A 27,318-nucleotide genomic window follows, 5' to 3' on the forward strand; every position below is an offset into this window, starting at 1 on the left:
CCTTTCCGTGTCGTGCCCCCAGGACCGAGTCAGTGGCGGAGAAGATGCTGACCAACTGGTTCACCTTCCTTTTGTATAAATTCCTGAAGGTAGGCGGCTGAGGGGGAGGGAGCGTCCGAGGTGGGGTGTCAGGCGCGTGGATGAGCTCTAGGGAAGTAGAAGAGACAAAGGCGAGGAGGCCGGGGGCGTCTCAGCCCAGAGGGGCTCGGCTGGGAACCGGGCCTCAGCAGGAACTCCCCCAGGACGTGTGTCCGCTAGCTCTTTTCTCCTCCTCCTCCTGGAGGCTGACCACGCCTCACCCAACCCCGAGGCAGGCGTGGACACCCCAGCGCTGTGGTGAGCGTCTGGCTGAGCTGGAGTTTGGACCCCGGGCCCACGTCTCAGGAGCTGAGCCCATGGCCTCGAGGCAGGGCTGGAGGGGGCGCCTGGCAGGGGCCTGTGTGTGTCCAGCACCCTGTGCCGGCCAGCCTGGGGAGGCTCTTCAGGGCCTCCGCTGGCACCTGTTGGGAGAAGGCGGCTAGCTGGGCCTCTTCTGTTGCCTGAACAGGCCCCCACCCTCAGAAGACGAGCCCTGGAGACCTGGGGCCAGCCTCAGAATGGGGTGGAGGCTAGATATGGGTCCAGGTGGGCTTTTTGGGGCTATAAGTGGTGGGACTTGTTACTTGCCCTTTAGAAATGAGATGTTTCAGACCCACATGTCTGCCTTCCCTTAAAATCGGACAAGGCCGCAGTCTTGAGAGGCAGGGGGTGGCAGGGCCCCAGTGTAGTCCAGTGGGCATGCTTCGCGTGTGCTCCCCACCTGGTCTCTGGGACCTGGTTGATGCCCTGCCCAAGGCCAGGGTCACAGGCAGTGGAGACCAGTGGCTGCGGGTGGGGGCTGGCGCAGGTGGCCTGGGGCTCAGTTTTACTGTGGTTGCTTCTTGGCCAGGGACCTCAGCTGCTGGGGTCTTCACTGAGTTGGGGACAGCGGCGGCCTCTCAGAGGGGCCTAGGGCAGAGTCTCGCCCAGACTGAGGAGAGGGGTGTGGAAGGGATGCAAGGGCAAGTGATAGGGGCAGGGAATCAAGGGGATGAGGGCTCGAGCAAAGGTGTGAAGGAAGGGAAGGAGTTAGCCACACCGAGGGAGAAAGACCCCCAAGGTGCGTGCAAGCTCCAGCAAGGGGGCCCTGGCGGGAGGGGACAGCGGCACTCTCAGAATCCTGGGCACATGGCAAGTGTCCTATAAGCAATGTTACCATTGCACAAAACTGGTGGCCAGAGACAGACTCATGCCTTTTTTGTAGAAACGCAATTCTGTGCAGATCGCGGAGGGTAGCTTATGTGCTTGCAAAACGGTATTCTATAAACCAAGAGAAGCAAGGACTAGAGAGCGCAAACAGTGGTGCCAAGCCCCGTCTCAGTTCCTCCCTGTCTGGCCCTGGTTCTGCACACCCAGAGGAAGGGGACTCATTTTGACGTCAGTCTGAGAACCTGGGTTAGGTGTGTGTGCTGTGTGAGCACAATGCGGGCCCAGGACGCGGCAGGCAGATGGGCTGTGTGGGTGTGCTGCCGTCTGAGGGCTGTGCTTTGGGCTCGTGGGCGGGGCCTGCTTCCTGGAGGGGTGGTGACACGGCGGGTAGTGAGCAGAGGGAGAGGGAAGCCACATTTACTCAGAGCACTCCTCCTCCCGATTTTTGTTTGCCCCCGCACGGTGCACTTGAGGACACATGCTGGGCAGGAGGAGATGGCCCAGGGCCACAAGGGGGGGGGTGGCCATAATGGGACTGCCTGTCCATACCTGCTGTGACGAGGGGCACCTGAGATTGGCCTGGGCTGCTTCTGTCCACAGCCAGGACCTGAGGGAGAAATTTGTCGTTGTAGGGACAAGCAGGTGCAAAGGCCCTGAGGTGCAGACACGCCTGGTTGTTGGAGTAGGAGATGGCCTTGGGGGCTGCAGTGTGGGAGGGAGCCAGAGGGCGAGTGGGCAGAGGCAGGGGTAAAGCAGAGTTTTGCCGAGTGCCGGGGGCCCACCTCAGGTTGTCTTGGCCACCGACTCCTGTGTCCCACGGTGCTGGAGAGTCGCCGCTCCAGGCCAGTGTGTCTGCGCCCATGCTAGCGTTGGCTTTGTGCTCTCAGGTGATGGAAGGAGGGGCGGTCCTCTGCCTTCAGGGCCGGGTCCCAGCTGGGTGGGCCTCTGATATCCAGCCCATCACCATCGGACACAGTGCTGTGCGGCACGAGGTCCACCATGCCTCGGGCCGTGAGGTGGGCCTGGGAGCCTCGGCTTTGTCCGTGTGCCGTGGGCCTCTCCAGTCAGGCTCTGGCGAGTGGGGTGCTGGAGCACAGGCAGGGGGCTGGGGGCCCACTGAGGCCTGAACTGGGGGAGGCTTCAGGGAGGAGTCCACTGGCCTTGGTCTTATTTGGCATAAACCTGGCGCGGCCACATGGCGTTTTTCTCCGTGTGCTCCCGGCCCTCCCGGTTGAGGCCACACTAGGATTTTCACTTCGAAGTTCACAGGGGCAGCCGGTGTGTTGTTAACCTCTTTATCGTCTTGCACCGTCTCCATGGGGCTCTGAAACCAAGGTTCTGCTTGCCTCTCTCGTTGTGGGAAGCGTGCACAGAGCTGCACCAGAAGCGGGGGGCAGAGGGTGGAGCGGAGGTGAAGCGGGTGTCCTGGACACAGCCTGACGCCCACCTGCCTGCTGCAGGAGTGCGCGGGGGAGCCCCTGTTCATGCTCTACTGCGCCATCAAGCAGCAGATGGAGAAGGGCCCCATCGACGCCATCACGGGCGAGGCCCGCTACTCCCTGAGCGAGGACAAGCTCATCCGGCAGCAGATCGACTATAAGACACTGGTGAGCGCGAGCCCAGCCGTCCCGTGCAGCCCCCGCCCTCTCCCTGCTACCCTGCACAGCGTGCACCGGGAGAGGTGGGGTCTGACGCCGCACCCCCCCTTCCCGCAGACTCTGAACTGTGTGAACCCCGAGAACGAGAATGCACCCGAGGTGCCAGTGAAGGGGCTGAACTGTGACACGGTGACGCAGGTTAAGGAAAAGCTGCTGGATGCCGTGTACAAGGGCGTGCCCTACTCCCAGCGGCCGAAGGCTGGGGACATGGACCTGGGTGAGCCTGGCTGCTGCTTGGTGGCGTGGCCGCCGTGGGGGCTCCGGGCAGTGGGCTGCGTGTGCCAGAGGCCTAAGGCAGAGGGGCAGCACCGGGGTAGTGTCTGAGGCCACGGGCCGCAAGCCGGCCCCTGCGTGCTGGCCTGGGGGTGCTGGAGGCGATGGGGGCGTCTGCGGGAAGGGATATGGTTGGGACCGGACCAGGGTGGAGGGTAGAAGCAGGAAGTACACGTCAGAAGCTGCCCCCCTACTCGGGAGAGGCGGGTGGTGGGCTGTCGGAGCTGGGGCAGGGGGCCACCCTGGCTCATGAGCCAGACAGGTAGGGGCCCCTGCAGAGCTAGAATGGCCAGAGCAGGTGGGGGAGGCGTAGGGCCCGGGACTCCCGTATTTGCTATGGCTGGAGAAGCCAGGGGTGGGGCACCGTGTTGACCTTAAATGCCAGGCGGGGGAAGTGGGCCTAGAGCTCTGGAAGGCAGGGCATACCGCAGGGGAGTCGGGCTGCCCACGGTGGAGGGCGGCCAGAGGGGGCGCGGGCTTACCTGCAGGGGTGCGTGGGTCCTGCTCAGAGCCAGGATGGGAGCCTCCAGGAGGGGAGGAGCCTTGTCTCGCCCTTATTCTGTTCGGCCGCTCACTAAGTGTCTGCAGGATGCCCTGCCCCCTCGGGGCCTGTCCTTTCCCTCCTGCTGTGAGAGGCCAGGGTCAGGGGGAGGGAGTGGTGGGTGGGCGGCCCCTGCCCAGGTGGCCCGCCCCTCCAGCGCTCCCCTTCCCTCCAGAGTGGCGCCAGGGCCGCATGGCGCGCATCATTCTGCAGGATGAGGACGTTACCACCAAGATCGACAACGACTGGAAGAGGCTGAACACACTGGCTCACTATCAGGTGAGCCCCATACTTCCTGATCCTCCGGCCACAGGTTGGGCCTCTCCTCTCAGGGCCCTGGGGCAATGTGGGAGCCAGTGTCCAGGCTCTGGGCAGCAGGTCTCAAGGAGAAGAGGATACAGGGGCCCCACACAGCCCTGCAGGTGCACTGGTGGGGAAACTGAGGCTCAGAGTGGTGAGATGACTGGCCTCCAGGCTCAGAACCGGGAAGGAGTGTCTGTCCTCTGGGCCCCTGATGATGGGTCACACGTATCTGGCCCTCTGCCCACAGGTGACGGACGGGTCCTCAGTGGCCCTGGTGCCCAAGCAGACGTCCGCCTACAACATCTCCAACTCGTCCACCTTCACCAAGTCTCTCAGCAGATACGGTGAGGGGCTGGATGGGGACGGCAGGGCCCACAGGCCTGGATGGGACGCCTCCCCGATGCTCCCTGCTGCAGGTCGGGAGGGGGCTTGTTCGTGGCTTGTCACTTGGCAATGGCTTTTCCCTCAAGCGCGGAGGCTGCCTTTCCCCAGATGATACATAGTGGTTCTTTTTGCCATCTCTCTGCTGTCATTGTCTGTCCCCAACAGCCTGGGGGTGGGGGGAACTGCTGATTCCAGTTTTCAGATGAGGAAATAGGCTCAGACGGGAGCTGCTGAGGCCGCCTGGCCAGCACCAGGGTGGGCACGGGCACAGACGCGGAGAGCCCCACACTGACGGGCAGGGTGCCCGCAGAGAGCATGCTGCGTACCGCCAGTAGCCCCGACAGCCTGCGCTCGCGCACCCCCATGATCACGCCCGACCTGGAGAGTGGCACCAAGCTGTGGCACCTGGTGAAGAATCACGACCACCTGGACCAGCGGGAGGGAGACCGAGGCAGCAAGATGGTCTCAGAGATCTACCTGACACGGCTGCTGGCCACCAAAGTAGGCCCTGGTGGACGGGTGGTGGGGGTGCGGGGGATGGCCAGGCCCGGGTCTCAGCGGAGCTCGGAGCAAATCCCTCAGCCTCGCCCTTACCGTGGAGCCACACGGGCCCGGGCAGGGCAGCCTGGCGGCCCCCCAGAGCTCTGTGCCCTCCCCCGCCTGCAGGGCACGCTGCAGAAGTTTGTGGACGATCTGTTCGAGACCATCTTCAGCACGGCGCACCGGGGCTCCGCCCTGCCGCTGGCCATCAAGTACATGTTCGACTTCCTGGACGAGCAAGCTGACCAGCACCAGATACACGACTCAGACGTGCGCCACACCTGGAAGAGCAACTGGTGGGTTCAGGAGGGTGGGGCGTGGTGCGGGCACTAGGGGTCCAGCTGGGGAAGGCGGGGTCTGCGGGGCCGAGGGGGGCTGGGCCCAGGGACACGTTTGCCCAGGTGAGGAGAGGGGCCCCCTGGGTTCACTGCGTCTGCGCCGAGGCCAGCCCCTCTGCGGGTGGGCCTTCCTGACTCACCCGTCTTGGGGGTGTCTGTTGCCTCCCCTGCTCACACCTGGGCATGTCCTCTGCTCCAACTTGCAGGACCTGCCTTAGGTGTGGGAGGTGGGTACGTGTGTGTTCGTGCCTGTGGATTCACGAGTGTCTTTGGGTGTGCGTGGCTCTGTGCAAATGTGAGTGCGGGCTTGCGTATGAGAAGGCGGCTCAGCGGAGCGGGCCCATGCTGGCCGGCTGCAGTGGGGAGGACAGTGAGAGCCGGCGCTCTTGAAGCTCTCACCTCTCCCCCCACGGGGCCAGCGGCCACCCGCCCGGTCTGGCTTTTGTCTCTCGGAGCCCGACCCTGGGCCTCAGCACCATTCGCCCTATCCTCACAGAAGCTCCTGTGCCTTTGGCCTTTGGCATCTTCCTCCCTTGTCCCCTGGTGACCTTAGCTCTCCTAGGACTTTGACCTCTACACCCTGCCGCGTCCCAACCCTGGGATGCGGCCCTGGCCCTTTCCGGGGCCCACCCGGGGCCTCCAGCTCCACCTGTGCTCCTTGAGAGGGTTCCATGGGACACTAGAGAGGGGGCAGCGCCATACAGGTTTGCCTTGTCCAGGGGAATTTTCTGTGATGATAGAATGATCTAGATCTGTGCTGTTCAGAGCAGTGGCTGGCAGTCACATATGACTACTGAGCATTTGACATAGGACTAGTGCAACCCAAAACTTGGATTTTTAACTTCATTTAATTCTGTTTAATTTAAACTTACACAGCCACACATGGCTAGTGGCTAGTGCATACCCTAGCTGATGACTGTCCTAGAGGTGGCATTTTGGATGAAGAAGTCAGCTGTCTGTGGGGCTGTGTCTCCTGGATCCCTTCCTGGTCTTGCTTCCAGGGCCCATCCTGGTAGGAGAAGGGGTGAGCCAGGCCAGGTGTGCCCTGCCTTGCGGGTGAGCCTTCCCCTGGAGGGGAGCCTGTCTAGGTGTGAGCCAGACCCCTGACGTGAGCAGGCACGCAGGCCTGGGGCGGCGGTGGCCGTGTGCAGTGGGCGCCCAAAGGTGAAGGAGCACTTCCGGGTCTGTAGGTCTCGTGCACGTGTGCCTGTGTTGCGGGGGGCCCTCCAGGAGGCACCAAAAGTCCTGGCTCTCTCTGGGCCTCAGTTTCCCCGCCCCCATGGTTATCTGTGACCAGTGCGAAGGTCAGAGCCAGGAGAGCTGCAGGCCCTCTGGCCAGCCCCTTCCCGCCAGCGTCCGGAAGGAGCGCTGCGGCCCCGTGTGACCGCGCGTTGGGCCCACCCCCCGCAGCCTGCCCCTGCGCTTCTGGGTGAACGTGATCAAGAACCCGCAGTTCGTGTTCGACATCCACAAGAGCAGCATCACGGACGCCTGCCTGTCCGTGGTGGCCCAGACCTTCATGGACTCCTGCTCCACGTCTGAGCACAAGCTGGGCAAGGACTCGCCCTCCAACAAGCTGCTCTACGCCAAGGACATCCCCAACTACAAGAGCTGGGTGGAGAGGTAGGCGGCCCCGGGGTGGGCAGGCGGGCGAGGGGCCGGGACCCCGCTCACGGCCCACCTGCCGCCCCTGCAGGTACTATGCTGACATCGCCAAGATGCCCGCCATCAGCGACCAGGACATGAGCGCCTACCTGGCCGAGCAGTCGCGGCTGCACCTGAGCCAGTTCAACAGCATGAGCGCCCTGCACGAGATCTACTCCTACATCACCAAGTACAAGGATGAGGTGAGCGTGCGCGCTGGCCCTCGCCTGCAGCCGCCTCTCCCACGCCCGCCCGGCTCAGACCCCTGCCACGTGCTGCCAAGCAAGCTCCCTCCATTAAAGCCCCTTCGGCTTCCCCTGCCCCCCCCCAGCCCCTCCCCACGTCTCAGGGCTGGCTGGATGCCTGCCTTTTCCACTCTGCACCCCAACTGGCTGCCTGGCTCACTGGGGGGGGGGGGTGCTGTTGCAACTCCCTACCAGGCCTGGCAGGGTCGGGCTGGGCTGCACGAGGTCAGGGATTACGCTTCTGGTCATTGTGGGGCGTGGGGGAGTGGACGGCAGTGTCTTTCCCGGGTGGAGACTGTGGGTCAGTGAGTGACCATGCCCTGAAGGCCCTTTACTGGGTTTAGCAGCCTGGGTGGTTGTGTCCAGGGCAGGGCACCAGGCTTTTCCTCGGCATTTAGCACCTTCCCCGGCTGACTTGGAGTGAGGCTTTAGGATGCCTCTTAGGTGTCTGTGCTTGGGGCTCCTGGAGCTGTCTGGGGAGGGAGGATGGACTTACAGGCTGGATTAGACAGGGCACAAAGGGCTGGAGCAGCATGATGGGCCTGGCCAGCGCCCTGAGGCCAGAGTGGGCCCTGCTGCAGGACCACAAAGGCCGGGAGGCTGAATCAGCCGGCCCTGGGGGAGGAGTAGGGAAGGCTGAGGCAGGGTTCATCCCTTGGTGTGCAGGCCTCAGGGAACTTGGGCTGTTCACCATATGAGATGAGCCATCCAGGTTTAGAGCCCTGATTGGACTGTCAGATACCAGGGGACGAGAGGGAGGCAGGGGCAGCAGGGGCTGCGGCCATGCTGCTGGGCCGTGGGGTTCAGGGACTGGGTCTTGCCCGTCTGACTGGCTGCAGGCCTGTCTCCTGACCTGTGGCTGAGTGACAGAGAGTGGGGCAGGCTGCAGGAGGCACAGGCCTGAGGGGCAAGGGGTCCCGCTATTCAAGTGTGAGGGGCAGGATCTGAGACCAGGAGAGTCTCAGGCTCTAGGCCCGAGTGTGGGGTCGGCAGCTGAGAGACGGAGGCACCTGTGCATGGAGGAGGTGGCCCCAGAGGTGAGTCCTGAGCCAGGAGGGGACCGGCAGAACCTTGGGACTGACAGCCGGGGACAGGCCACGGCAGATGGCCGAGCCTCAAGGAGGACGAGTGACCTGCAGGGTGGGGACTGAAGCCCACCTTCTTTTGGCCCTCGAGGGGAAGCAGAGGGGAGCCAGCAGTCCTTTGTGAGGAGCTCTGCTGTCACGGGGTGCAGAGAAACGAGCGGTGGTTGGGGGGACTTGGGTGCAGGAAGGTGGTGGCGGGGCTGTGTAGCTGGTGGGCTGACCGCCAGCAGGACACAGGAACGTGAGCACGGAGAGGGCCCAGCGAGCGCGCTGTGCCTCAGGCTGTGAGGGGTGGCGTCTGCGCCCCGGGAGGCCAGGCCCTGCTCTGACAGACCTGCACTGAGAGAGCTCCAGGGGCTGGCTGTGACGGAAGCCCGGTTTGGGGGACAAGGGTAGGCACGGTGACCTGGGGGACTCCTCCTTCACGCTGGGATCCTGGGGATCCAGGCTCAAGCCACGCCCCTCCGCTGAGAATGGAAGGGGCGGAGCCTGCTGCTCATGGCAGGGAGCCCCGCCCCCAGCTCCCCCGGCCCCGCCCCACGGACGCCCCGCCCCACGGACGCCCCGCCCCACGGACGCCCCGCCTCCCCGCAGATCCTGACGGCGCTGGAGAAGGATGAGCAAGCGCGGCGGCAGCGGCTCCGAGGCAAGCTGGAGCAGGTGGTGGACACGATGGCGCTGAGCAGCTGAGACACCCGCCGCCACCGCCCAGCGGGAGTTGAGCGAGAGGGCCCGCAGGGGCGGCCTCCGTCCGGCAGCCCGAGCTGGGAGGCCCCGGAGGCAGCCTCGCCCCAACTGTGCCTGGTGTCAGGGCGCTCGGGGCCGGGTGTGCGGTCCAGCGTCCTCCCGGCCCTCCCCCTCGTCTTCCCGCCTGGCGGGGGTCCCAGTTCTTCTCGGTGCGGGTGACGGTGCCTGCAGCACCTCCCATGCCCGGAGCTGCTCACCACAGGGCGGGGGGGGGAGCCCGGGTGTGACCAGCGGCTTCTCGGGAGGAGAGGGTGACCGCCGAGTACCTGGGGGGTAAGGCTGGAGCCCTCCGGGAAAGGGCAGCCTGATCCGTCTGCTTGAGGCTGTGCCGCCGAGGTCAGAAGGCCAGGACGAGGGGCTGGGGGGCGCCAGCCGTTCCCGGCGTCCTGGGCAGAGTAAGGCCCGGGCCCCAGATGGCAGCCCTGTGGGAGGCCGAATGCCCAGGGCCCAGCCAAGGAGAGCTGAAGTCGGTCCACCTGCCACTGCCCGCCTGCCGCGTCTGGCACCCCCACGCTCGCTGCTGCCCCTCCGCCACCATCCTCCGATTCACCGCGTGCTCTCCGCGGCCGCGGCCGAGGCTGGAGCGCCACGTCAACCTCGCCCAGACAGGCCCCAGCTCCCTCCTATGGAGGGGCTGCAGAACGTGCTCAACGCCCCCACGGGACTTCCAGAAGGACTCGGTGACTCCTTTCTTGTCCTCAGGGCTGTGCCTCTGGGAGCCACTGGGGCCTGGGGCTCCAGGCCATGAGCGCACATCCCCGTTATTTATTCCCCACAGCGCCGCTCCTGGCACCAGCCCCTGGGTGGGCTGTGCTCTCTGGCCGCGCGGGGCTTGGGAGCAGCCCCCTGGCCACCCTCCTCCCTCGTCCCCCCTCTGTGTCCCCTGCTCTCCACGTCCACCTGCAGCGGCTTCCGGTCCGGCATCTCTGCAGCGTGCCCACCCCTCACGAGGGGTGGGACATCTGGGGGACTTGTTTTGGTTTTTTTAGGAGAACACTCTGGGTGAGCAGCCGAGGCTGTGGCAGGACCCCTGGGAGTAGGACGCAGTGACCAGAGGGCCTGGAGGTCGGCTCTGCCCATCCTGCCCTCAGTGAGCAAGAAAGAACACATTTTTAATTAAAAGAACTCTGTACATATATATATATATATATATATATGTGTGTGTGTGGCTCTAGCCTCAGTCTCCAGCCCCAGTGGGGTCCTGTACGGCTAACTGGAGAAGGAGAAATTTTACAGTGTAGAATAAGGAAATGAAGGCGGTGGGAAAGCAATACCAAATGGTCGTGGAGGAAGTGGCCAGGGCTTCCCCGAGTGGAGCACCCCCAAGGCCTCTGCCCCTCGACCTGCGGGTCATCCTGTTTCGTTTTGACGTACAAAGGAGAGAACTTCTCGCTGGCCCCTCGAGAGCGTCCAGGGCGCGGGGCCGTGGATTCCTGCATGACCGTGCTAGCGTTTAGTCTGACTTGATCTTTTTAAAACTGCAAGTGTTGAATACTAGAGGTTGTTAGACCCCTTTTTTTATGTTTTTTAATTAATCAGTCACTTGTGAGAGCGAACAAGCGGCCCGGCCCCTTTTCAAGTTCACTTTTTCGACGGTACTCAAGATTCCCACGGACTTTAAGGGACAGCTAACTGTGGCCGGCCCCGCGCCCATGGGCTGCCCGTCTTGGGGTCCCCCCTCTTAAGCAGCGTGAGCAACACCCTGGAGATCAGGTCAGGGGCCGCTTCCTCCTGGGGGGGGCGCTCTATGAAGTCTGAGTGCTCCTGGCACAGGAAGCTCCTGGAACAGGCCAGACGGGGGTTCCACGGGCGGGCACCTGGCAGGGCCCGGGCCTCCCGCTGCTATGGGTGCCCCGCTGGAGCTCAGGCCGGCCCCCATCCCCCGTACAGCCCTTGTGGACTCGTCCCTGGGAGCCAAGCTGAGCCTGGTCCGGCTACAGATCTGGCTGCCTTGGCCTGGATTCTCATCCCTGGGTGCACCCCTGCCTCCCCTCTGATGTTGCCTGGCCGTGCTTGGGGGAAGCCTCCGTTCCCCCCCAAAAGTCTTCCCGGGGTGCCAGCTTCTATGTGAAGCCCCTGTTCTTCCAGTTCCGTGAGGGTCAGGTTGGGGCTCCTTGGCCCCTGTGTCCCTCCTCTTCAGAATCCAGTTCTGGCCCCTTTCTCTACCCTCCCTGGTACCCACAGAGCCCAGCCCCCTGTGCCTGCCTCGGCAAGGCGACAGGTTCCAGGTCGTGGCCCTCCCGGTGCCCTTGTCACCTGGACGGTGGGTGGGCAGGGCAGTGGTGGCAGAGGGAGACCAAGCACTTTAGCAGTACCTGTTTACATGCGAGCCCGTGGAGCTGGTCCTCAGCCTGCCTCACCCCTGCAAGTCCTGTACCTTCCTTCCAGCTGGGTCGTGCATTTAGGCCCCGCCTCCTCCTTGTCACTACTTCCCACGGCCCTCCCAACTCTGTAGCACCCCACTGGCACCTCTGTGCACCCTCCTGTCAGGGGCTCCCACCCCAAGCTCCGGCACTGGCACGGGGGCCTGGCAGGAGCCTGCAATTGTAGCCCTGCTCTGCGCAGCGAGAGTGGGCGCCATTGTCCCGAAGGCCCCTCTGCCGCCCCAGGGCTTGGGGGAATCCAGGCTTCAGTGTGGGATGCAAGGGCTCCCAGCCTGTCCCAGACACTGCTGCTATTGCCTGCCCTGCTACAGGCCACTCCTCCCCACCCCCCTGCCCGGCCTTCCCCAGGCCTTCCCCAGCCTTCCCCAGCCTTCCCTGCCCTTCCCTGATCTGCACGGTCTCAGGAGTGCCCCCGACAGCTCACACCTCGGTCTGGGAGCCTGGTCTCTCCACATACCTCGAGCTTCCCTGTACTCCCTGACCCAGAGCCCAAGGAGCCGGGGCTGGGGGCTGAGGAAGAGGGACCTGGGGTGCCCCAGATGGAGGGCCCCAAACATCCCTCCCACCCTCCCTGGTTTGGCCTTGCTGAGCGTACCCCCACCCCGGTTCCCCAGTTCTAGATCTGATGGCTCACGTCGTTGGTGCTACACAAGCTAGAATAGATGTATTTAGAGAGAGAGAAAGATATTTTTAAGACGAAGCCCACAATTAGCTGTCCTTTAACGCCACAGAGCCCCCACCCAAAAGAAGAGTGATCACTCGGCTGGCCTGAGCCGCCTGCCCGGCCACCTCTGTCCGGCAGGAGCAGTGTGGCTGACGGGGCGCTCAGCTCGCGGATCGTGTAAATATACGGCTACTTCCTATTTTACTGTTCCTCAGATTTAGTACTTGTAAATACACACACACATTAAGGAGAGATTAAACATTTTTGCTAAAGCTCTTGGCTCTGAGTGTTCGTTGCTGGGAGGGGCTTGGGGCAGGGCCCGCGGCACAGCAGGCACATCCCACCCTCGAGCCACGTCTCCTGTTGACGCCGGGCCCCTTGCCTGCCAAGCTGGGTGCTGACGGCTCCCCGCGGGGTGCACGCCGGCACAGCAGCATCACCCCAGATCTGACTGCAAGAGCCGGCTCTTGGCTACCGCCGCTTTGCCAGGCCCTGGCGGTTTGCTGCCCTGGGGCGGGATCACTGTGCTTGGGTGTCTGGGGACCTCCGAAACACTCTGGAACCAGCAGCAAGACTGAACCACCAAGACCTGAGCCCCTGGGGGGCCAGCTGTCCCTGGGCTCCACACGCTACTTCTCAGAGGTTCTCCCGGTGCTTCTGCTGGGCAGCAGGGTGATGAACACCTGGCTTAGAGCAGTGGTTCCCAGGGGGCCTCGTCAAAATGGGGACTCTGCTCCAGAGAGCCAGGGGGGGCCTGGCTGCTCCAGGGACTTCAGGCCGCCTTGGGCAGCGAGGGCCTGGAGCTGTGTTTACCAGACTCTCAGCCTGGAGCACTCTTTTTGTGGGAGCCCTGCAGCTGAGGAACCCGGTGGGGAATGTTGGCCTTTGCAGCACAGACACGCTGTTCCATCCCATGACGATTTGGGCCGGTGCTTTGCTGCTGAGAACGGTGTTGGTGCAGCCGGTGCTGGCGTGCGGCTCTGCACACCGACCCTGTCTCGAGGCCCGTTTCCTCCAGGGCCCAATAGAGATGGCTCTTGCTGACCCGGAGGGTAGACATGGGGATCAGCGGTGGTGATTTCGGTTGTGACGGGCCTGTCTCTGGGTGGGACAGGTGGGGCACGTCCCCAAAGGACATACCGGCCGATGGACCACTTGTAGCTCAGCGGCTGTCCAGGCATGGCCGGTGGATGGACTGGTTTGGGTCTCTACAAAGTAGGGGCTCTTATCCCCAACAGATGGGGAGAGGGGGGCACACAGGTGCTGCCCAAGGCCACACAGTGGGAAGTGACGGAGCCGGATTGAAATCGGCCATGGCTTATCAGGAGAGAGTTTTCCAGAGAGCCCCGGCAGCTCTCTCCGCCTGCCTTCCTGCACTGTCTTTCCTTTCTCAGCTCTGACAGTGGTCCATAAATCATAATCAATACCTCCTGCTCCAGAATGGGCCCGTCCTGACAGCCGGGCTGCTGGCATTGAGCTCAGCGCCAGGCTCAATTACTAAAGAGAAATCAGTGTAATCACCATGAAATTGCATCGGAAACAAATTTAGCAAATGCGTCCCGTTTGGGGTGTGACGTGGCCTGTTCTCATGGCTCAGTCCCCTCCAGCTTTCCAGCACAATCAGCCCTGCCTCAATTACCCTCGTTAGGCCAGCCCCACCAGCCCGAAAGTAGGCGATGGCCTCTGAGTCGCAATCAGCGCTCGCTGCGCCGTGATCACGCGTAATTACACAGAGAGCGCGGTGCGGGAGGGAGGCAGGCGCCTTCTGATTGCCGCACACACTGGCTCATCCAGGGTATTAAAACCGTCAGCTATTAATACCAGGGCTCGCTGGCTGCACCGAGCAGGGCGTGTCAATGGGGCTGTCCGTAGCCGGCAGAGGGGCGAAGCTCAGGTTTGCACTTGGGCAGCCACCGGCCTAGAGAATCAGAGCTGGAGGAGGCCAGAGGCCACTTGGGAGGCTCCTGCAGAGGTCGCCGAGGGGCCTTGGCCCCATCGTGCCCCTTTGGGGCCTTCCTGGACACCCGGGAGCATCTCAGATGGTGTTGCTTCGTGGACGTGTGTGGCCTTTCTGAAAACGGGCTGGGTGGGGCCATGTGGCTTGTGGTGATCATCGGACGGTCAGTGAAGTGGCTTGGGGCACTTCTAGTTTGGGCATCTAGTTGTCCTGCAGTGCGGATTCTGGAGAGCAGAACCTCTAGCCAGCCTATGCTGGGCACAGGGCTTGAGCACAAAACCGTCTCAGTGGTGCTGGAGCCAGGCATTTGGGGAGCTGCTGTTTCTGCAGGACAGCCCAGACTATACTGACTGATAGAAGCTGGTAGCATTGCAGCCCCATCTGAGGGGGGAGGAGCTGGGGCCAAAGAGAGGTGAGATCAACCACTCGCCTGCAGACATGGAGCTGTCAATGCCACAGCCAGGGTTCAAACTCAGACTATCAACTCACTTGGGGCCTTATTATTTAGCTTGAGAAATCAACTTTCCAGCCATCATTGCTGCTTCCAGCTGAAAACCACTTGGACAAATAACGCAGCATATTTTTCTTCTGGGTGGCCCTCTCCATTATAAATAACTTAACCTAAACTTAACCTAACCTAAACTGGCTTGAGTAATGAAAGGGAACTGGTTGGCTCATGTAATAGAAAACTCCAAGGGTGTGCCTGGCGGCAGGCACGGCTGGATCCAGGAGCTCCATGAGGTCTTGAGTAATCTGTCTTTTTTCTTCTCTGTCATCTGTATGGGTTCATTCTCAGGCAGGCTCTTCCCAGGTGGGAGGCTCCAATGGCTGCCGACAGCTGTAGACTGACCAACTTAGCAACACAGTGGAAAGAGAACACCTTCGGTTAGCACATGTCCAGGTAGGGATTCCGTTAGCCAACTTTAGTGCACGTGTCTCTATTTGAGCCAATCATTCTGGCCTAAAGGACAAGGTGCTCTGATGGGCCAGACTCAGGTCCCATGCCCAGTGGGAAGAGGAGTCAGTCCCTTTGCACTTCAGGGGTTTGCAAACTGTAGAGAACCATGCATTTGAGGAGGAGGGAGTCTCGTGTAGTTTGTAAGTTCCAGCTGTGTCTGTGTGCAGGACACCCGAGGGGATGGATTGCCAAAGTGCCTGGGGCATCTCTATGATTATCCAGTCTCTTCCCAGGGGGCCCGTAATTACTGCTGACTGCCCACTTGAAATGCACTTAGAATGCCTGAGTCCTGCTTGCCCCCCAGCTTCTGCTGCCCATGTGACCTTGGTTGAGGAGGACATCTGGCCCGAGCCTGCCCATGATACCGGGAACCCTGCCAGGTGATAGATGGGGTCAGGCCTGGGGGGCGGATGGGGTAACAGAGAGGCAGTTACACATCTCTGGCCACGAGGGGTGATCGACCCCAAGCACACATTGGATGATATTTGATTTTAGTCCTTAACTCAGAAGTATTTTCACAAGAGGGCTGGAATGGGGACCCCAAGGCTAGGGATGGGGGTGACCAGTGCTTCCTGGGCTACTCCGGCCCAAGGGATGTCAACTCTCCTCCACCCCACCGACCCCCTCCCACGCAGTCTTTCCCCCCACTCACCCATACACACACCCCCTACAGGTGTGTCACTGCTCCCCCATCCTACGCACCCGCCAGTCTACCCCATTGACACCATCCGTCTCCATGCACCCCCTTCCACAGGCAGTCCACCCCTCCTTTCTCTACAGCTGTCAATCATCTGTCCACAGGTCCATCGCGTGAAGGTGAAGCAGGAGCTAGAAGAGTCTGAGCCTCCAAGCGTTGGCGAGGGTGTGGAGGAAAGGGAACTCGAGTGCTATGCTGCCGGGAGTGGAAAGTGGTGCGTGATGGAGAAGGTTCTGGAGAGTCCTTATCAGGTTAAATATAAGCTGCCGTAGAATCCAGCAGTTCCACTTCTGGGTAGACAGGCAGATGAACAGAAAGCAGGGACTTGAATTTGCACACACATTCACAGCCGCATTGTTCACGACAGCCAAAAGGGGAAGCAACACAGGAGGCCTTCAACATACTGTGTCATTCCCTTTATAGGAGGCGTTAGAGCGGTCAAGTGCGCAGACGCAGGAGGCAGCATGGTGGCTGCCGGGGGTGCGGCGGGAGGGGGGTGCTGAGCTGTTCAAGGGGGGCAGAGTTCCTGTCTGGGGAGATGAAAATGTCCTGGAGACAGACGGTGGGGATGGTCGCACAGCAGTGCGAATGTACTTCGTGCCGCTGAACTGTGCACTTAAAACGGTTATGGTAAATTTTACGTGTATTTGGGCACATTTAAAAATAAAGAAAACAAATTTATTTATTTATAAAATTTTATGTATTTTTCAGACAGAGAACACAAGCAGGGGGAGTGGCAGGCTCCCCACTGAGCAAGGAGCCTGATGCGGAACTCGATCCCAGGACTCTGGGGTCATGACCTGAGCCGAAAGCAGACTCTTAACTGACTGAGCCACCCAGGCGGCACCCCCCCCGCCTTTTTTTTTTTTTTTTAAGATTTTATTTATAGAAAACAATTTTAAAAAAGAGTCTGAGGTTTACTGGGTGTATAGGAGGGCCGCAGAATGTTCTGGATCTGGAGAACTCTGCCTTTGGGGCTTGGTGGTCCCATCTGCTCTCTCAGCAGCAGTGCTGGTGGCTTCACAGCTCCGTCCTCATCTGACTGCCCTCTGGACACCTCTCCCTGGGGCTGCTTGCAGCCCGCGTGGCAGAACCTCTTGCCTCCCTGCAGATGTCCCACAGCCTCTTACCCCCGCCTGCAGAGGCCCCTGGATCCTGCCCAGCAGCGCACTGTGGGCGAGTCTGCCCTGCCGGGCCGGCAGACCGGGGCTCCGAGGCAGGCAGGCTGTGCCGCCCCGCTCCCAGCCCTGTGGGCCGGGGCACAGCGCAGGACTCGGGAGGTTGGGTCCCCTGTCTCTGGGCCCGCAGGCCAGCGCTGGGGTGCCACCAGTTCCTCCAGCCCCGCTTCCGCCTCCTTGCTGGCGGCTGAAGCCTCTCCCAGGCCAGCTTTCAAAACCTCTCTCTCCTTTGTTCATGAGCCTTTCTTTGTTTTTTTAATAGATGACGATGGGGCGCGGCCGGTGGGGAAGGGGGGGGCAGCAAAGTCGGCTAAGCGTCCGCCTGTTGGTTTTGGCTGGGGTCTTGGTCCCGGGGTTAGGAGATGGAGCCCCGGAGCCCTGCGTTGGGCTCTGCGCTCAGTGGGGAGCCTGCTTGGGACTCTCTCTCCCTCTGCCCCTCCTGTTCCTGCTCTCTCTCTCTCTCAAATAAATAAATGTTAAAAAAATACACATTTTTTTCTTTATATAACCGTCGTGTCATTATCACACTAACAAAATTAGTATTTGCATATTCAAATTTCCTCAATTGTCTCAAAGCTGTATCTTCACAGCTGGCTTGTTGGAATGAGGACCCCCAGGAACCCGCTTGAATTCACATCCCCTTCGGTTCCATCGACAGGCGCTCCGTCTGTCTAAAGCCATTTCTTGGGGAGAAGCAGGGCCTTTGAGGCAGTGTGGGCATGGGGCAGGTGTGCCATGCTCCCTTGCCCCTTGTGGCCATACACCGGTTCTTGGTTTGGAAGCTTGAGGGGTCAGGGTGGGGTTCCAGGCCAGCAGGGCCCCTTGCTTCCCAGAGCACCTGCCAGGAGGGACAATGGCCTTGATCGGGAGCCCAGCCTCACCCCCTTCGTGGCCCCCAGGCGTCCCGCTGCCTCAGGAGCTCCCTTCACCTTGTCTGTGTACTCAGTCCTTCCATGTACCTGGAATTTTTTTTTTAAGATTTTATTTATTTATTTGAGAAAGAGAGCAAGCGAGCACGAGGTGGGGGTGGGGCAGGCAGAGGGAGAAGCAGACTCCCCGCTGAGCAGGGAGCCCTACGCGGGGCTCGATCCCAGGACCCTGGGATCATGACCTGAGCCGAAGGCAGATGCTTCACCGACTGAGCCACCCAGGTGTCCCTGGAAATTTTCTTTAAATACACTCTTCCTGTTTTAACTTGAAGAAGTTATTGAAAGCGAAACCTGTCGGCACTCTCCTAAGTGGGTAACCAGGGTCGTTTGCCGTAAGTAGAAGATGACTGACTGTAAAAGTAGTTCAATGAAAGTAAAAATAATACGAACGTCTAGAGCAGTAGCTGCCCTCAGAAAGTCCTGTCTGAGAAGCTAGTAAGTGCAAGCCAGGGCTCCGGCAGGCACCGTCGGGGCTCTCAGACCCTCCGGGACCCCGCCCCACCCCAGCTCCTTGAGGAGCCTGAGAATTCTGCTTCCCAGGTCCCTGGCCGGCTGCCCTGGCCGCAGCTGGGGTAGGAGCAGGGAAGAGCATGCTTCTCCCCAGGGCGGGCATCCCCCAGCCGGGCACCACCCGCAGCCCAGCCCCCAGCCCGCTACCCCTCCAGCCAGGTGATTCTGCCTCCTGCGCCCTCAGCCTCGCCCTTGTATGAAGTTCCCTCTCGGGCCCTGCTCCTTGTCCCAGCTGAACATTGCCTGGGAGGACGCCTCAGGCTCATGTAATGTCAGGTCTGCCCTGCCCAAAACTGTCACATAGCACCTAGGGTGCCGGTCCCACACAGTTTAGATGTCCAGCCTTAGCAGCCCTGCAGCAGCCCCGCTCACTGGCCCTGCTCAGCGGCCGGAGAGAGCTTTTCCTCCTTCCGACCTCCAGATTCCATGCTACGCCCCCCCCCCAGGCTCTCCCCAGGACATGGAGCATGCCCCCATCTGCTCCCGAGTAGGACCATAGCTCCCAGGGGACCTGGTCTCTCTGACATTACACAGGCAGGCAGGTGCGTGGCATTCCTGTCATTCTTTGCATATTCTTGGGGCCTGAAACAACAGATGGGAGAACACAGAAGCCTGTGGCGTCCGAGGAAGAGAGTCAGAAAAGCCACTCTACTCTTGCTGGAACAAATTACCCAAAAACAGGTTTCAAGGCACAAATTCCTCTTTAAATGATCAGTCTGTGAGGGGGAAGAGGCCTTCCTGGCCTGGAATCCTGGGTCTGGCCCTTGGTGCCATGTGGTCAGGACAGACTCAGATTCCCTATCCGTACAGTGGGAGAATGACTCCAGCGGCCCCCGCCAGGGTCGGCAGCAGGCTTGTAGAGCCAGACTTGTGTAAGAGTCACAGGGAGTGTGTTGGAGATACATGCAGGCGTGTTTTCATATCCTGTAAACCTGCTTACCCTGGAACAAGGAACCTCACATTACGTGGGGCTGCAGTACCCACTTACCGTATAAGGCCATCGTGAGGCAATGGGCATCAGAGAAAGGTCATTTCAAAGCCCCTTCAGCTGCCTCATGGGCCACCGGCAAAGTGGTAATGCAGAGAGGACTCAGTGACTCCTGCCACCATGGGCAGTGTGCAAGTCAGGAATCAGGAAGAGAAAGCTGCTGGGGTGGGGTGGGGAGGAGAGCAGCATCCAGAGTCTCTGCAAAGAAGCAGCTCGTGTCCAAAACCTGAGGGATTCATTGAGGACTAAGGCTGAGAAGCAGAGGTGAGTGGGATCAGGGCTGCTGCCTACACAACTCCAGAAAGAATTGCATACACTGTAGTCTATGTTAATGGTGCTCATGAAGTTGTGCAGTGCACAACCTGCACAACTGCCCAAGGTGGCCCTGCATGGGCGAAGCACTTCCATTGGAGGCCGGCAGAAGAACTGACTTCCCTTCCCTAGTGTCAGGAAGCCCCATAAGCTTTGCCTTAGACCCCAGTGCCATCTTGGGGAGAAGGAAGAAAAGGGACAAAGAGCCCTGTTAGGAAGGTGAACCGTGACCTGGATTTAACATTTTTCCAAAAGAGACTGTATTAAAACAAAGGAGATTGTTTAAATATCACTAAATTTAGGTGTTTTTTTTTTTTTTTTTTTTTTTTTTAAGTTTGAGTTTTGTTCCTGCTTCCCAGTAGGGTGGAAGCTTGGGAGCAAGATTAGATAACCTACAGACAATTAAGAAGCTACATTAACAAAAATACCTGAGCAGAGCTGCGTGCATTTTCAACCCTGGAGACCATGCTGGCTGGCACGCAGAGTGGAGATGTGAGGGCTTTGCCTGTCGCCTCCAGTCCTTAGTCTCGGGAGCTGCTCCATCCCCACTGCAGAAATATCAGTAGGGCTGGCCACACCCCTGATTGACCCATGACACCTATCAGCCAATCAGGGCATCTCCTTCCTCCTGTCAGGCTAGGGGTGGGTGGAGAGGACACTTCAGGAGCCTAAATGTGACGCCAACTCAGAGGAGTGTAGAGCCAAGAGATGAGAGACATAGGAGAGAGAGGTGGAGGTGAAAGAGACAGAGATAGAGAGAGAGGGAGAGGGGGTGAGGGCAGAGCAGAGGGCAGGGAAGAGTGGAGACAGAGAGATTAAATTCCTGGATCCAGCTATGCCTGAATCTACTCTGGCCTTTGGTGACATTAGCCAACACATTCTTCTTTTTTCCCGGTTTTGCTCAAATCCATCTGCCATTGCAATTTTGCATATGCAAACCTGTGCTGTTTGATGCGACAGCCCCTGGTCACATGCAGCTACTGAGATGTGGCTATAGTCCGAGCTGAGACGTGCTGTGAGTAGAGTTCACACTTGCTGTGAAATATCTCATTAAAATTGCTTACATGGATTATATGTTGAAGTGATATATTGGATAGACAGTCTTAAGTAAAATATGTTATTAAATTTAATTTTATTTTGTCTTTTAACTTTTTAAAATATGGCCACTAGAGAATTTTAAATTGCATTTCTGGCTCATATCATATTTCTATTGGACAGAGTGGGATTAGACCAACTTTCTAGGGATAAAAGAATATGCTTTTTTAGTGTGTGTGTGTGTGTGTGTGTGTGTGTGTGTGTGTGTGTTATCTGTCTTAATGCCAAATGCTTCTTAAGAGTTCTCTAAGGAGAATGATTTCTGCTAACCAGAGGGGTTCTTGATTTTCTGAGTGTGTGACAGATGGCTTGAGTCTATATATACAGTCTATGCTAATGGCACCCCATGGAGTTGTGCAGTGCACAACCTGCACAACTGTACAAGGTGGCCCTGTGCGGGTGAAGCACATGTGAATTTGGGGTGAGAACTGGGGAAGTAAGGAAGCACGTTACTTTTTGTTTTTTAAATGGCTTCAGTGAGCTGTAAGTCACATACTGTACAATTCACTCATTTCAATTCAGTGATTTTTAGTATATTCACCCATTGTATGGCCGTCACTGTAGTCAATTTTAGAACATTGTTATCAGCTCAGAGGAAACCTTACACCCCTTCACGTCTACCTCCCACTCCCTGTCTTGCCCCTGGCTTCTGGCACTACTCATGTACTCTCTGTCTCCAGCAATGTCTATTCTACACATTTCATAGAAGTGGACTCGTGCACTATGTGGCTTTTTGTGCCTGGCTACTTTCCCTCCACGTTATGTTTCCAAGGCTCACCCGTCTTGTGGCGTGTGTCAGCCCCTCATTCCTTTTCATGGCTGAATCATACTGCATTGCACGGACTGACCACAGACTACCCGCTGAGGGACACTTGGCTTGTTTCCAGTCTTTGGTGTCTGTGGCCCTCTGTGTACCAGTTTTCGTGCAGACAGGTGTTTCACTTCTCTTGACTATACACCTAGGAGTATAGGGTCACGACTGCTGAGTCAGTGATAACTCCATATTTAACTATTTGAGGAACTGCCCGAAAGTTCTCGACTGTGGCCGCACCATTTTCCCTCCCCACCAGCAAATCGTGAGGATTCCAATTCCTCCATCCCCTTGCTCACACTTAGTTTTCTAGGTTGTTGTTTTTTCCTTCTGACCGTAGCCTCCCAATGAGGTGATCGCTCCCTGGGGTTTGGATCTGCATTTCCCTGATGATGAGTGATGCCGAGCGTCTCTCATGGGCTTATTGGTTACTCGCGCATCCGTTTTAGAGAAATGTCTGTTCAGGTCCTTTGTGCATTTTTGATGTGGGTTGTTCGGTTTTGCTCTTGTTTTTAGCGGTTCTCCGTACGTTCTGAATATCAGTCAATACCTTATCAGATACGTGATTTGCAAATATTTTCTCCTGTTCTGTGGACTGCCTGTTAGTCTGTTGATGGTGGCCTTTGGTGCACAAAAGTTTTTAATTTTCATGAGGCACAGTTTGTCTTTTTGTTCTTTTGCTGCCCGTGCGATGACGCTAAAAATTCTCTTTTTTCTTCTGAAATTATCTTTATTTCATTCCACCCTCTTTCTTGAAAGGTGGTTTTGCCAAGTACACGATTCTGCTGAGTTGTTGTCTCTCGGCACTTTGGAGATTTAATTCATTGTTTTACAGCCTCCGTCGTTACTTGTAGAGGGTTGACCATCACTTCAGTCGTCTTTCCTTGAAGGGGGTGTTCTTTCTTTCTGGCTATTTTTAGGATCTGCTTTTTATCTTTGGTGTTCTGGCTTTTAGATCCAATGTCTTTCCTGATCCTTGCGTCAGTTACAGCAGAATGTTCTGGATAACGACACTTCTGGCGAGGGCCTCATCTCAGCCTTTCTGGGGATGGCACAAGGACTTCATTCCCCTTGCTTAACACCTTCCCCTGCAAATCCCTGGTGTGGTCCCTGCTTTGCACAGCAAGCCAGCACAGGGACAGGGCCCTCAGCCGCCCGACCGCCACAGTGTGAACTGCGTTTTTGCCCTGAGTCCCAGAAGCTCTGACCCCAACACCTCCGATGAAGGTGTTGGGGATGGGGCTCATGCTTCCACGGGGTGAGGGGTCTGCACCCCACCCAGGTGTTTCCAGTTTACTCTTCCTTCGCCTACTCTTTTTTTTTTTTTTAAGATTTTATTTATTTATTCGACAGAGATAGAGATAGCCAGCGAGAGAGGGAACACAAGCAGGGGGAGTAGGAGAGGAAGAAGCAGGCTCATAGCGGAGGAGCCTGACGTGGGGCTTGATCCCGGAATTCCAGGATCACGCCCTGAGCCGAAGGCAGACGCCCAACGACTGCACCACCCAGGCGCCCCCCTTTGCCTACTCTTGCTAACCTCCCATCCACTCATGGGGCATGGTGGGGGAGGCGAGAGGGCTTCCCGGTGGTCCCCCTTGCAGCCCGGCCATCTGGCAGACCATGGTTCCTTCTGTGGGTGATCTGAACCAGTGTGGAGAACGTGGTCAATTGGTGTTACTGCCTCCGTCCCTGACTCAGCCTCTGACAGTACCTTCCAAACCATCAGGGCTCCTTGCTGGCTTTCTGAAAATCTTGGGGCATTTCCAACAGTCCCGTGACTCTGGTCCACCTGTAGGAGCCCCAATTTTTGCTGCAGCTCAGGACCCTATAGCTGTGACAGGGGCCTCTGCCCAGACCTGCTGTGGCCACGAGCGGGTGAGAGGTCAGAATGTTCCTCCCTTAACTGCCCACTAGTTGAGACCGTCCCTTTCCGCCTCCATTCACCCAGATCCGTGGACAGCTGGGGGGTCCTGCTCAGACACCAGGGCAAAGGGCACGAAGGTAGGTGAGCCTGGATTAGGAAGCTGCCACATAGCTGCAGAGCCACTTCGTTCCAGGGGCGCGTTCCCGGCAGGCCCCAGAAGGGCCCATTAAACGTCCCAGGTGGGGGTCCTTGAAGGCTGATAGGCGTCGCTCTTGACTTTTGAATTCCTGCCAGTTAAAATACTTCCCATAGCAATTGACTCTCGAAGTGCCTCCCACCGTGGGCTGGATTGGAGTCAGCAGAAGAAATGGCCCCAAGCTCTTGGCAGGTGGGGCTCAAAGATCGTTTGGGATGGGCGCGGCGTGAGGAAGCGATGGTGTGTCACCTTAGGGGGGTCCCCTGCTCACGACCCCTGAATTCTAGAAACAACAGCATGGACTAGTAATTCTAAAGCTGGCTAGTCTGCATTCCCCATCCATGCTGTCGGGTGCCCCTGCTCAGCGAGCCCTCCCAACCACGTCACGCACAGGGCCCCTTCCCCAAAGCTGTCTCTATCTCTGCTCTGGCTCCTTTCCGTCCAATCCCTGTGTCACCACCATTTATATACTGTTCTCGCTGCCTTGTAAGGGCAGGGATTTTGTCGTCTCGGTCCCTGCTGTATCTTCTGCACCCGGAACAGTGCCTGGCACACAGTGGGGCCGCGGCGAACAGCTGTTGAACGCATGAGTGAGCTGGTCTCCGGGCACGCACGGCCCCCACTGTCAGGGGGGACGCCCTCACCTGTCTTCAGCCAGGCGCTTCGGCACCACCTGTCCTGCAGGTGTGCACCACGGACAGCCTGAGGCGGGATGAGTTGTTCCCACAGTCTGTTCCCAGGGCCCTGCGGGACCCCATCGTTAGTTATGGTGGATAACTTCTCCCATCCTCACACAGAATCTCTCTGCCTCGGGGAAATCCTGTGCTTCCCTACCCGGAGGCCATTCCTCCCCCACCCCGTGACTGTGGCTCTCCCTGTTGACTTGCGCCCAGAGCTCTGGGTCTAAAGTCCACCACGTCTGTGCAGAAGTCACCATGGGCCCAGGGGCAGGGGCTCAGGGCTGCCGAGGTAGACTGACAGCGACACTGTCCCCATCTCAGCTCCCTGCCATCCCTGTGCCGCCCCTCCCGTGAGGACGCGGTGTCCGCTTCCCTGCCCCGTAAATCTGGCCTCCTGGCGACTCAGTCTGACCGTCAGGATGTGGCTGTTGGGGTGTCCGTGTGCCCTTTGAAGGCTGGGCCTCAAGATGCCTTTCGGGGTTTCCTTTCTCATAGATCGAGAGGAAAACCGTGGCCAGGCCGCCAGGGCACGAGAGACCATGTGGGAAGGAGGCCAGCTGCCCCCGCCAGGGCCCCCCCGAGACCTGCCTGCAGCCGGCCGTCCCACACGGCTGACCTCTGGGCCCGTGGGCAGCCATCAACCTCGCGATTCTCAGCCACGGAGTTTTGGAGTGGTTTGTTCAGCACGGGGTTACCAGATAAAATATAAGGTACCCAGTTATGTTTGAACTTCAGATAAACCACAGGATATTTTTTGTTGCTTATCTGAAATTCAGATGTCATGGGCTATCCCGTGTTTTTACTCGCTACATCTAGCAATCCTGGTTGGGCAGCAGTGTTACGGGCTGAATGGTCCCCCAAATTCACCTGTTAAAGTCCTAACACCTTGTACTTCAGAATGGTTGTAGGTAGGATTTTAAAGAGGTCATTAAATTAAAATGAGGTCATATGGGCCGGACCTGGTGCAACCTGACTGGTGTCCTTATAAGGAGAGGAGACCAGAACACGGGCACAGAAGGATGACCACGTGAGATCACAGGGAGAAGACCACCATCTGCAGGCCCAGGAGAGGGGCCAGCCCTCCGCCAACGCCTGATCGCAGACTTCCGCCTCCAGAGCGGAGAGGAAATAGGTGTCTGCTGTTCATGTTGCCCCGTCTGTGGTGCTGGTTACGTGCCCGGGCTGCCACGTCGGCAGGGACAGTGGCTGTGTCACGTGTGGGGGCAGGGGACGTTCAGCATGCCTGTCCCCGACCGCCCCGAGGATGAGCCCCCCCCTCCCCCGCCGCGCTGGGCCTGCAGAGCCGAGGCGTCCACACTGCGCTCCATCCTTCCCAGCCTGCGGGGCCGTTGGCCGATTCCGCGCATGTAGCACCAGGAGGCTGATTTCTGCTCATGTTTGGGAGACTATCCCCAGCATGTAGTCTGTACTAAAAGCTTGCTTTCCCGGGGAGCACAGGGCCCTCTGTCAGGTGCGACCAGGACGCCCCAGATCAGGGCAGCCCGACATTCCAAGCTGGATCGTGGGCTGTGGAAGACAGCCGGCGTCTGAAGGCGCCCTCCCCCCTTCTAGTGTTTCTGAGTCCCTGCCCCGAGCTGTCCTCCCGGGCCTGTGTGGTGGCCGTTGGCGGGGGGGGGGGGGGGGGGGGCAGCTAGGGGTGCTCATTGCTCTCCTTTCCCAGCCGCCTGGGACGTGCCGCTGGCTGGCCAGCTCCCCCTCCTCGTCTGCGGGGCTTCCTGTCAGAGCTGGAAGGTTGAGGTTCCCTCTCCCAGCCGCCTTCACCGCCAGGACTTGGCCCAGGCCCCTGCTAGGAACCGCGTGGGCCCAGGCCACCTGCTGGCAGGGTGGGGGCAGTGCAGGGCTGGTGCTTGGGCCCGCCTGTGGCCTCCTTGCGATCGCGGCCTGTGGTGTAATGTGGGTCTTCCTGCCTGGCTCCCCTTCTCGCCTGGCTCTCCTGTTCTCCAGGCTTCCTGCAGAGCCTGTGAGCTGGCGTGACTGTCGACTCAGGGAGTTTCTGTTGCTTGCAGTCAAGAGCTCCGATGGCGTCTGTCGAACGCTGGAGTCAAACTGACCAGATGCTCGGCTGGCTGGATGGGACGTCTCTCTCGGCCACTTAGGATGCCTGTTCTCTGCCGTGGGGTCCACCAAGGGCAGGAAGTGGGGGAGCATCTTTGTGCACTCCCAGGTGGAGAAATGATGCCCCCTCCTACTGCCCCATGCCCAGCAAAGCTGGCCCGCTGTACAGACTTGCCCCCCTTCCTATTTAAGGCGACCTAGCTCCCGGGCCCGCCTTTTCCTGCCCTTCCAGGCCCCTGATGACAATTGCTTGGTGATGTGTTAACAAAACACATACAATGAAATTGATATCAGGATTGTGGGGGTATTGAGTTCAATTATTTTCATTACACCTTGTTTATTAATATAAATATTTAAGGCTATGAATTTTCCTTTGAGGAACACTAGCTCCCATGTAGTGTTCTTAGTGCCTGGATATTCCAAATTTGGATTTTGATTTCATCTTTGATCCAAATGTTGCTTAGGAGAGAGATTTAAAATTTCCAGGCAAAGGGCCTCAATATTGGTTATATCTAGTTTTATTACATTGGGAATAAAGACTTTTTCTGTACTTAGTTTTTCTTTGTGAAGATTTTATTTATTTATTTGAGAGAGAGCAAGCTAGAGAGAGAGAGAGAGAGAGCACACAAGCAGGGGGAGGGGCAGAGGGAGAGGGAGAAGCAGACTCCCCTCTGAGCAAGGACCCCGACGCGGGTCTCGATCCCAGGACCCCGAGATCATGACCTGAGCCGAAGGCAGACGCTTAACCGACTGAGCCACTGAAGCGCCCCTCGCACTTAGTTTTTAACACCATAAAATGTGTATAGCTTAAAAATTCAGGCTGCGACACTCTCCAGCTCGAAACAGAAGTTTTGTCCCCTGTCCTGCCCAAGTCCACAGCGCTGAGGTAACAGTTTCAACCCTTTTGATGCCTTTTCTGTCCCGCAGCGTCATCTGCCTCAATAGCAGAACTTTCTACGAATTCTGCGCGTGTAGAACATTAGACGTCACCCACCGAACTTCATCTTCATATGAGATCAGTCTGCACGTCCCCC

At 58.7% G+C, this 27,318-nt stretch overlaps 1 protein-coding gene across 1 annotated transcript in view; it reads left to right on the top strand.

The window, feature by feature from the left end:
- The window catches only part of PLXNA1 (plexin A1), a 50,247-nt gene extending 37,942 nt beyond the window's left edge, over nucleotides 1–12,305 (top strand). The window contains exons 23-32 of the mRNA XM_045812333.2: nucleotides 23–89; nucleotides 2,688–2,834; nucleotides 2,943–3,102; nucleotides 3,875–3,978; nucleotides 4,250–4,346; nucleotides 4,697–4,887; nucleotides 5,053–5,222; nucleotides 6,675–6,887; nucleotides 6,961–7,111; nucleotides 8,833–12,305. Of these exons, the coding sequence (XP_045668289.2) occupies nucleotides 23–89; nucleotides 2,688–2,834; nucleotides 2,943–3,102; nucleotides 3,875–3,978; nucleotides 4,250–4,346; nucleotides 4,697–4,887; nucleotides 5,053–5,222; nucleotides 6,675–6,887; nucleotides 6,961–7,111; nucleotides 8,833–8,928 (1,396 nt within the window). The 3' untranslated portion in view covers nucleotides 8,929–12,305. The remainder of the gene's footprint in view (nucleotides 1–22; nucleotides 90–2,687; nucleotides 2,835–2,942; nucleotides 3,103–3,874; nucleotides 3,979–4,249; nucleotides 4,347–4,696; nucleotides 4,888–5,052; nucleotides 5,223–6,674; nucleotides 6,888–6,960; nucleotides 7,112–8,832) is intronic.
- The last annotated feature ends 15,013 nt before the right edge of the window (nucleotides 12,306–27,318 follow it).

This window comes from Ursus americanus, chromosome 14, assembly GCF_024610735.1.
Source record: "Ursus americanus isolate L20-20 chromosome 14, mUrsAme1.1.p, whole genome shotgun sequence".
Classification (NCBI taxonomy): Eukaryota; Metazoa; Chordata; class Mammalia; order Carnivora; family Ursidae; genus Ursus; species Ursus americanus.